This window comes from Orycteropus afer, unplaced genomic scaffold, assembly GCF_000298275.1.
Source record: "Orycteropus afer afer isolate SDZICR_OR568_19922 unplaced genomic scaffold, OryAfe1.0 scaffold00017, whole genome shotgun sequence".
NCBI lineage: Eukaryota > Metazoa > Chordata > Mammalia > Tubulidentata > Orycteropodidae > Orycteropus > Orycteropus afer.
This window is the reverse complement of record NW_006921604.1, coordinates 15,351,140-15,362,335: the sequence shown is the minus strand read 5'-3', so window position 1 is coordinate 15,362,335 and position 11,196 is coordinate 15,351,140. Positions and strand designations below refer to the sequence as shown.

Sequence of the window (11,196 nt, the reverse complement as noted above, 5' to 3'; positions counted from 1 at the left end):
CTACAGATTGGGAAAAAATATTTGGTAATAACATATCTGACAAGGGACTTATCTCTAGAATGTATAGAACACTCCAACACCTCAATAACAAAAAGACAATCCAATTAAAAAATGGGCAGAAGATATGAATGGAAACTTCACCAAGGAGGATAAACTATTCTATACCTTACTTGTTAATTATGTTTATTGTCCAATGTCTGTCACAGCTACTGGAATGTAAGCTCCATGAGGACAAGAATCTTTTCTTATATTTTGTATTTTCATTTATACATCCTAAGCCTCTAGAGTACTGCCTACCAATAACACGAACCCAGTAATTATTTACTAAGTGGATATCCACACAACACAATCTGCTAAAGGCTGGCTTACTCACTTAAAGAGATTAATTTTCAAAGTCAAGTTCTGGACATTGGTCCATGTTCTTTACATCACACTTTCCGCCTCCCAATTCTAAACTATTTTCATTTGTTCTGCTGTTTCACTCATGTCAAAGAACTGTTGAAAGGTTAGCACAAACAACTGGCATTTAGTGAGTATACTTATTAGGTCAGAGAGAAAGACAGATGACAAGGATTAGCAAACACAGTGCATTAGTTTCCAGTAGTAAGCTTAGATCACTTAGCTGAGTTTCCTGAAATAATAATCCCTCTGTGTAGGTCAAGTGACCAAATTGGACTCTCTTCGGCCCCCGGACAATCCCGTGACAAGAATCCAGATAGGAAATATCATTTTCTCTAATGTCTTAACTACCAACTCTTCAACACAGTTTTGCCATTCAGCATCCTGTGAAAGGAATTCATCATGATAGTCTAAGATTTGTTTCTTCCAGATAAAGAGAGAGACATTGCTGGGAGAAAGAACACTACTCACCAGGATGAAGACAGTGAAAAATATGACCACAATTGCAGCTGTAATAAACAGCTTTTTCCGGGGAAATACAGCAGCAGGAAGGAGAAACACTAACGCAAAACAGATAGCACCTCGAAGTCCTCCATAAGCAATGATGAACTGATCCTTAAAGGTCAGGGGAATTGTCCGGAACCAGTTAATGACCTGAGTCAGGACAAAGACACCTGAGAACAAAGAAAATAAGCTGTGTGAGGCTATGAGATGAAAATACATAGAATGATTTTCTTGCTTCTGTAACAAAGTCAAATATTAAGAATGCACCCCCCCCATGGTCTTTTCTCTTTTCCCCATTAGTACTAGGCTCTTGCATCTTTGTTATTGTTGTTTCAGGATAACGGTTAAAAATGTAGAATCAGAGAAGCTGTTGTGAGTGCTGTCGGTTCCAACTCATAACAACCCCATATGATAGAGAAGAGCTGCACTGTAGGGTTTTCTGGGCTGTAATCTTTACAGAAACAGATGATCAGGTATTTCTCCCATAGAACCACTGGGTAGGTTCCAATGGCCAGCCTTTCAGTTAGCAGCCACCAGAATCCTTTAAGAGAGGCTAAAGGAGGCTAATTTGATTTATAAGAAAAGGCATGAAGATACTCAAGGAAAAAAAGATTCTATCAGGAAGGGAGAGAGAGGAGGAGAAACAGCAATAGCAACAACAGAAAAGGACAAGTAAACCCCACGTTTTAAGTAAGTTCGCTGATTTTTTTTTTTTTTTTTTTTTAATGAAACAAGTGCTCATTACCCAGGGCTCGCCAGATCAGACAGAAGGCCAGGGTGAAACAGACAAAGGCCCAGTTCCACTCATGGTTTTTTCCAACGGTGGACACGCCCATGAAGATGAAGATCAGGGTCTCGCTGACACTGCTCAGCATCTTCATGAAATACTTGATGGTCGTGTAGGATTTCTGAGATACATTTTCTTCCACATACTTATTCATAGTCATTGCACAAGCTGTGATTCTGAAAGAGAAGACATAGCTTCATTTCAATAGATAACAAGGATCCCCATCAGAATGCAAGAGTTAACACTTAAGAGTTAAGTTATGGCTCTACCCTTCAGCTCATTATTGATGGATTTATAGAAATGAATGTGATTTTCATGTAAACTTCAGTTAACCTACTTTCTCAGGTAGCATAGTGCCTAAGGCACTTGACTGCTAACCAGAAGCCTGGCAGTTCAAACCCACCAGCCACTCCTCGGAAGGAAGGTTGGGCAATCCCACAGCCTTTTTCCTCCTGATCCATATTCTCAAGTGTCTATGGACACTGGCTGTCCTATCAGCATCTCAAATCAAACAAGTCCTACATAAATTCAAAGTGGATTATCTTCCTATAAAACCAATTTCTTCTCCTATGTATTCTCCATCCCTCCACTGACTAAAAGCTGTAACTTGAAAATGGAGTCAAATTGGACTTTTCTCCCTGCCACACCTCCTCTGTGCTCCCCACCCTCCATCTACCTGGCCACCAGGATTCCTCATCTTGAATATCTTTTGAATATACTTCTTCTTTTCCATTCTAATGCCTTACTTCTAGGTCTCATTTCTATTTGTCTTCTGTTTCTACTTTAGGAAAGTTCAAAATATATTAATAGGCTCTGAAAATTATTACACAAAAGAATCTTATTTACTTCTTTTCCACATCATTTACAAAACTTTAGGACCTCAGACACCTTTATTTCTACATAATATCTACATGTACCTCTGCACACTCTTGAAAATGAAGAGCTCCAGGATCAAGTTCAAATTCTTAAGTTGGTCACCAAAGCTCTTCACATTCTTCCCCTAATTGACAATGGCAGCTCTTCCTTCTACCTTCTCTCTAACTGGTCCACACCATGTGCTTCACCTATCAATTTCCCAAAATACACCACTGATATTTATTGTCTTCTTGTCTCACTGAGCACTTATGCTTCTGTCAGGAATATTCCTCCTGACCAACTCAAGTGGCACCCACAGAGGAAAATTTAGTGTGAGGTAAGTAGCAACATTTTTGGTTCCATCTAACATGATGTTAAACAAACAAACAAACAAACAAACCAAAAACAGTTTCATCAAGTCTATTCCAACTCAAAGCAACTCTACAGGACAGAGTAGAACTGCCCCATAAAGGTTTTTCAAGCTGTAAATCTTTATGGATGCAGACTGCCTCATCTTTCTCCCATGGTGCGCCTGGTGGGTTCAAACTGTTGACCTTTTGGTTAGCAACTGAATACTTTAACCACTGTACCACCAGTGTGTGATATAGTTACTATAAAGTGCCATGGCATAATCACACTGCCAGTGATAATTTATAAAGTTTTCCATATTTTCACAATGCTAGGCTACAATGACCCTGCATACTCTTTCCCTCTTCATAACCCCTGCCAAGTGGTGCTCCTTACTTTGAAAAGATTTTTTCTTTTGTCTTAAGAAAATTCCTCTGCTTTTAGCATAGAGACAGATAGTAGGATGCAAACTAAAGGGCACTATGAGTTAAGGCCTAAACACCTAAACCATGAGCATATTTCTTTATAAGAAACTGACTAGCTCTCTCACAAAGAAAACATGGATATTTATTTTTCTGACCTATATTAAAATAAAACAAACACTGCATGTACTTAGTCATGCACTGAGCCACAATGTTACTGTCCCTGGCATGAGCAGGTATTTCATTTAGATACAAATGAGTGAAGATAGTTCATGTAGTTTCCCAAAGTAAAGAACAGTCTTATTAAATGTGCTAATAAAATTCAGCAACCACAAACACATAGCATAGGCTTTGGATAGCTGAGGGCTTATGTAATAATTGTCACATTTATGGCACTCTTACTGTGTGCCAGTCACTGTGCAAACCTTTGTATGGATTATGTCATCTAAACCTTATAACAAGCCTCTGAGTCAACTCCTATGATCATTTCCTTGTTAACAGATGAGAGAACAAAGGAGGACAGCGGTTCACTTACTCAGGATTATACTGCTAATAAATGGTGGTGCCTGGATTTTAAGCCAGCCACTCTGACTCAAAACCAGCATTTTAAGGATTTAACCCTCATTCTTTCCAAGCTCTCAAAGCATCCAATAATCTCTGACATGAAAGAGATCTCCCTACTTCTGTGAAGCCCTTGCTCATCTTTCTTGAGCACAAGGTTGACTGTGTTAGTTTCCTATTGCTGCTGTGAGCAATTACTACAAACCTAGTGTTACAACATAAATTTATCATCTTCTAGTTGTGCATAGTGGCTAAAAGCACTTGACTGCTAACCAGAAAGCTGGTGGTTCAAACCCACCAGCCACTCCTCGGAAGGAAGGTTGGGCAATCCTACTTCTGTAGTGATACTGCCTCGGAAACCCAAGGAGGGGTCACTATGAGTCGGGGCCGACTCAACGGCACATAACAATAACAACAACAGTTGTGGAGTACCATAGACTGCCAGAGGAACTAACAAATATGTCCTGGAAGAAGTGCAGCCAGAATGCTCCTTGGAAGTGAGAATGGACAGACTTCATCTCACCTACTTTGGTCATGTTGTCAGAAGGGACCATTCCCTGGAGAAGGATGTCATACTTGGTAAGGTGGAGGGTCGACGAAAGAGGGGAAGGTCTTCAATGAGATGGACTGACACACTGGCTGCAATGATGGGCTCAGTATAGCAAGTATTGTGAGGCTGGCACAGGAACAGGCAGTGTATCTTTCTGTTGTACATAGGGTCACTGTGAGTTGGAACTGAATTGATGGCACCTAACAACAACAACAACAGTTGTGGAGGACAGAGTCCAAAATCAAATCAAAGTGTCAACAGGCTTCTGGAGAGCTAGGAGCGAATCTGCTCCTTGCCTTGCCTAGTTTCTAGAGACTGTCTGCATTCCTTGGCTCATGGCTATATCACTCCAACCCTTGCTCTGTAATCATACCTTTTCTAACTCTGGCCTTCCTCTTAAAGGGACTTGTTCCCTGAGTAGACAAATACTTATCATGCTTGGCTGTTAACAGAAAGGTTGGCAGTCCAAATCTACCTGGAGTACCTCAGAAGAAAGTCCTGGCAATCTGCTTCTGAAAAATCACCCAATGAAAATCCTACAGAGCACAGTGTTACTCCAATACACAAGAAGTCTCTCTGAGTTAGAATGGACTCAAAAGCAACTGGTTGGTTGTGATGACATCAGGCTCACCCAGAGAACCACTATAATGTCCTCATCTCAACATCCTACATTTACTCACAGCTACAAAATCCCATTTGCCCTGTAATGTGAGATATTCACAGTATTGTGGATTAGGTCATGGACATCTTTGGAGGCCATTATTCAGCCTATTCCACTGTTGCTTGCATTCACCTTCCTTCTGTGGTGGCCAGGATCAATGCACTTCTCCAGGTGAGCATGACCTCAGCTGTGTACACTCTGCTTGTGACAAAAACTATCAGGAGCTCTGCCATGCTGACGTGACACAAAATACTGAAACTTTCACCAGCAGGCAACAGAGACTGGAAGAAGACAGTGAAAACTGGCATTTCTCCTAGATAGCCAACATAGAGCATCTTGCCAGCATCCGCATGAACACAAATCATTGGCTAACTACATTTCTAAAAACTAAAAAAACTCACTGTCATGAAGTCAATTCTGACTCATAGTGATCCCTTTTGCATTTCCAAGGTGGTAAATCTTTACGGAGTCTTCCTTCCATGAAGTGGCTGGTGGGTTTGAACTGCCAACCTTCTGGTTAGCAGTCACATGCTTTAGCCACTACATCACCAGAGCTCCTTACATTTCTAAAGATTTTCATTTTTCATATTTGCCTGTTTTTTCTTTAACCATACATAAAAATAGGACTTGCTCATTATAAAGTAATGAGGAGAAAAGAACAGATTAAAGTGATTAAAAATCTGAATCAGAGGCATATAGACAACAGTTCAAATGAGTGAATATTTCTTAAATGTTGCCAAATACAGAATGTGTAACAATAATAATTTATAATGCCAATATTACATCTTGAAATTCTCTAATTCTATGCAAAAGATGCTTCAAAGTAGTTTTATTATTAAGTACTTAAGCTCATTGACAAATTTGGAGAGATTTGTGCTCAAATAATGAGCACCAAAACACTCAAAATCCACATTTTCTCAATCATTTTATTTTAAAAAATAAACCATCATGTATGCATAAAGTTTAAACCCTTTACCCTATCCCCTTATCTCCCAGCCTGGGGAGGACCATCAGTATCTTGGATTTGGAATTATTTTCATCATTCAAAAAGTGATTTTGATGAATATGACAGACATTTCCCTCTGAAATCATGTTCATATCATTCATTGGGCAAAAAATAAACTATATAGAAAAAAGTAAATTTCAGTTCACTATGTGAGCAATTGAACAAAACTTTCTATTAAGAAATGATTGAAACTGTAGCTTCAGTGTAAGAATAAAAAATAAATTAATTTTACATGAATGGCTAAGGGATCATTTTCCATTGCTTTGTACCCTTAACAGGACACCAGCAGTGATACTCATATGTTTGCCAGACACCTCACTGTAACTTAATGCTGTTTCCTACCAACATAAAGTAAGACACTTAAGGGGGGAAAAAGGCATTAGCAGGTACCTAGAGCCCTAGAACAAGGTAGTTCCCTGTTCAGGAAGTGTGCATATATCCACTACCTTCATGTACTATAGGGGCCAGAAAAAGCCTCCCAAATTGCCTGTTCTCATCTATCACGTATAGCTTAATGTACATGGCCCATCAAGCAAAGGTCTGGGGGTGGTATTTTCACTGCAAAGAGAGTTTTGTGTTGTAGTATAATCTGACTTGAAGTAAAATCACCTCACCCTAAATAGCATTATAATTACAGAAAGCTACAAATTAACTGAAGGAACCCTGGTGGCAGAATGGTTAAGCATTCTGCTGCTGCCATAAAAGCTGACAGTTCAAACCCACCAGCCGCTCTGTGGGAGAAAGAAGTGGCAGTCTGCTTCCGTCAAGATTATGGTCTTAGAAACTCTATAGGGGAGTTTGTCTTGTAGGCTCAGTATGAGTTGGAATTGACTCAACAGCAACAGGTTTGGTAACCAGTTTACAAAAGAGTTAGAATTTCTCTCCAATTAGGAAGGTGCGTGCAAAACAGTCTCCCAGGAATATTGAAGAATAAAACATTCTCTCTTCCCTCCTGTAGATTAATTTGTAGAGTTGATAGTCTACCCCATCACTCTGAGTTTCCTATATTTTCCAAGAATTACAAAAGACTTACAGAGCTGGGGAATGGCGCCAGGTAGTAACTAGAGTCAGTCTCACTAGGTTTGTAGTATGTGGCTAGGAATGTCCCTGCTTACAAAGTCACATCACAGCATATCTCAGTAGCACGGCATGCTATATAGAGGCAAGATTTCTTCCATCATTACATGAACATGTGACAACTTCATGCCTGAAGCCCACAGGCTCTCATCCACATTCTGTAACGTCAGTGTGATGATATCTACACTATGATAATAACCTGAAAAGACTCTACATTTTGGAAGATTCCAGTTGAATTTCTTAATTTTAAAGTTTCTGTGCAGATGACACAACTTTGCTTGCTGAAAGCTGAGAGGACTTGAAGCACTTAATCATGAAGATCAAAGACTACAGCCTTTAGTATGGATTACATCTCAACATAAAGGAAATAAAAGTCCTCACAACTGGACCAATAATGATAAATTATAAATGGAGAAAATACTGAAATTTTCAAGGATTTCATTTCACTTGGATTCATCATCAACGCCCATGGAAGCAGCAGTCAAGAAGTCAAACAATGTATTGCATTGGGGAAATCTGCTGCAAAAGATCTCTTTACTGTGTTAAAAAAGCAAACATGTCACTTTAAGGACTGAGGTACACTTGATTCAAGCCATGATATTTTCAATTGCCTCATATGCATGCAAAAGCTGGACAATGAATAAGGAAGAAAGGTGAATTGATGCTTTGAATTATGGCATTGGCAAAGAATATTGAATGTACTATGGATTGCCAAAACAAATAAATCTGTCTTGGAAGAAATACAGCCGGAATATTCCCTAGAAGCAAGGATGGCAAGATTTTGTCACAAGTATTTTGGACATGTTGTCAGAAGGGATCAGTCCCTGGAGAAGGACATGATGCTTGGTAAAGTAGAGAGTCAACAAAAAAGAGGAAGATCCTCAATGAGATGGACTGACACAGTGGCTGCAATGATGGGCTCAAATATATCAAGGACTATGAGAATGATACTGGACCAGGCAGTATTTTGTTCCAGCACTATGAGTTGGAACAGACTTAATGGCACCTAACAAGAACAACAAACCTTCCTTTAAATATAAAACTATGGATCTTTAATACCCCAATATAATCTTCCTTTTATTAGCCCATGCCATTATATTATCTTTTTTTTTTTCCCTTTACATACATTTTTCCCTTTTTTATTGCCATCTTTACTTAATAAGATTGTGAATAGTAATTCAATATCAACACATATTTTGTGAATATCTACTCTGGATCAAGTCCTGTGCTGGGGTCTAGAAAGATGCTATCTAATAAGAGGCAGTTTCTACATTCAAGAGTTTATTGTCTAAGGTGAGAAACAGTCATAAGTAGATGATTGTAATACAGTACTTTATGTGCTAGAAATGAGGAATGTGAATGATGGTTTGGGAATACAGAGAAAGAAACTGCTATTTTAGCCACTGAAAAGGAGACTTAGAGAAATGTCTTCATGGATATGAAAGAGGTCACCAAGCAGGAAATATAAGAGGGAAGTAATTCAGGAAAAAGAGGAAGACACACACAAAGGCATGAAAGAGAAAGTGGGATATTCAGGGGATTACCAATTGATTCTATCAGAAAGGATGAGAGGGAGATGATAACGTTAAGAGATGAAGAAAAGAAGTTAGGACCAGATAATGAATCTATTACATAAAATTTCTAGTAGTTTAAACTTTGTTCTATGGGGTAAAGAGAAAAATGAGTAACTAAAGTCTCTTTCTAATCCAACTGAAAGCCTATGAGGGAGGAAAAAAAAAAAATGTCATCAATGCTTAGCACAGTAACTGGTATGTCATTAACATATTTTGAATCAATTATTAAGTTCATGAATAATTTAATAAGAATTGTGGTGTGATATGGACAGAATTGTATTTTCGAAAGAGAATGCTGAAGGACATATGAAGAATGGATCAGGAGCAGTATTCATCTGGAGGTTTAGGATCAGTTTATTTCCTGTAATTGTTTGGCATTTTATTTCTAAAATCTCTTGCAGCAAGTGGCCCCTATAATATCCCAGGACATATCCATGTTTTGACAGGTGTTGAGTTCCATTCTGTGGGAGTGCATGAAAGCACAGTATGTATAGAATTCACTAGTGCATTCTGCTTTGTTATTATCTTGCCTCACATTATGCTTTAACATAAATGTATGGTGATTATCACCAATTTAGAGATGGAGAAGCTAAAGCACTATAATTAGTGGTTTTTACATTTACCAGTAATTGCAGTTTTCCTCATCGCTATATCATTCTAAATACAGCATAGGCAAAATTCAGGCCAGCGAATATTACCCAAAAGTAATGGGAAGGAAAAATAAGTAAATAAAAAGACTTTCTGTTTAGATAATATGTCATTTGACTATTTTCTGAACAGAAATTTCCAACAAGTTTTTTTTTTCCTATAGTACTCCATGACTTCCTTATAGCAGTCAATATAGGCAACCTTCTGTAAGTACTCATTTACTCTCAACTAGAATGTACATTTTGAGAGAGCATGGACTATATATAGCCCATTCATGCTTAGCAGGGTTCCACACATGCAGTGGTATCAAGAAGATGTCAGTGAATGCTGGTTGAGTCTCATTTAATGAAGATACAGAGCCCTTCATCCAGGTGGTCATGATCACCAGAACTAAAGTAACAAGATATGAATTCTGAAGTTGAGTGATGAAGGCAGATTTCTGATAGCAAAGATAAAACATGCATCCTGGCTGTGCTTACATACATATGGTGAAGAAGCTGCACATTAGTTGATTCAGTTTATGAATACAAATGCTTATTTTATTTTATTTCTTTTATAGATTCTCTGATTTCTAGTCCTACGTTAGAAGACTTTTTCTGTAATCTGAACTGCTGAGAATTAGAGTTGAACTACAGAAAAAAATGTTGCAAAATTATCTTGCTCCCATTCCATATCTGTGTGTGATCTGAAAAACTGTAGGAAAAAATATCTCACATAATAGTTGTATATTCCCAATAAAGGCTTTCCCAAAATATGAAACCATACTCCACTGATGCATGCCAAGCATTAGCACTGGCAAAGAACAATTAAAATGCTTCTCTGTCTTCATAAAGCCAAATTTTATGGTGACTGCGAGTACACCATGCATGATCTCAAAATAAAGCATTCACTCATGTGAAGTAACTGAATTATTCCAGGGCATACAACATAGGGAATTGCCTCTTCCAAGCAACCAGAAGACAACAAAAAGTGTGAGTTTGACATCTGAGAAAACACAAACAAAAGTTATTTGTCAAAGGAAGATCTAAGCACCAAAACTGAACAGTATTTCCTAACACATAAAATAAATAAATAGATAAATTCAAACTGCGGTATATGCTTGATTATATATATCATCATGCATTTTCCACACCTTTTGTTTCTTCTTCTTTATGTGATTTCAATTCAATTCAACAAATGGTTACAGATCATTTAGTGTGCCCTGAAGCAATCACAGTTCTTTGTAGAGAGAAAAGATGCAAAGAGTCACAACTCCTCATCAAAAGTATAATGAAACACAACATGTCCAGGGACCCACAAGATTCCAACCAACCTTGACTGAGGACTGTTAAGAAAGGTCTCAGAGAAACAGGGATATTTGAGCTGGAACTTGATGGATTTCCAGGTAGAGAACTACTGGTGTGTTTAGAGGGCAGGGAGCAGGTAAGATCAAGGCATGAGAAACACATGCAAAAACCCTGAGTCAAACACATACGCAGAATGTTCTTAAGGTTCAACATGAGCACCGGGCACATCAGAAAAAGGTGCTGTTTTCCTAAATCTCTTCCTGCTCTTCCATGTATATCAAAGCAGTATTTTCAAAAGTACGGGCTGTGGGCCACATATACCAAATTCATTGGAAATCCATGGTGAACTAAGAATGCCTGGGCTCCATACAAGACCTATGGAATTTGAATCTCTGGCTGGGACATGGGATTATGAGTAGTTAGCAATCTTTCCAAGTGATTCCTAAATATATCAAAATTTGAGGAAAGCCAGTAGACATGCAGGCAGAGAATTCAAGGAAGAAAGAACAAAGAGAAAC

At 38.4% G+C, this 11,196-nt stretch overlaps 1 protein-coding gene across 1 annotated transcript in view; it reads right to left on the bottom strand.

The window, feature by feature from the left end:
• Positions 1-11,196, bottom strand: part of SLC9A2 (solute carrier family 9 member A2) — a 167,147-nt gene that overhangs the window by 69,249 nt on the left and 86,702 nt on the right. The window contains exons 4-5 of the mRNA XM_007959546.1: positions 1,649-1,866; positions 871-1,073 (exon numbers count right to left, since the gene is read on the bottom strand). Of these exons, the coding sequence (XP_007957737.1) occupies positions 871-1,073; positions 1,649-1,866 (421 nt within the window). The remainder of the gene's footprint in view (positions 1-870; positions 1,074-1,648; positions 1,867-11,196) is intronic.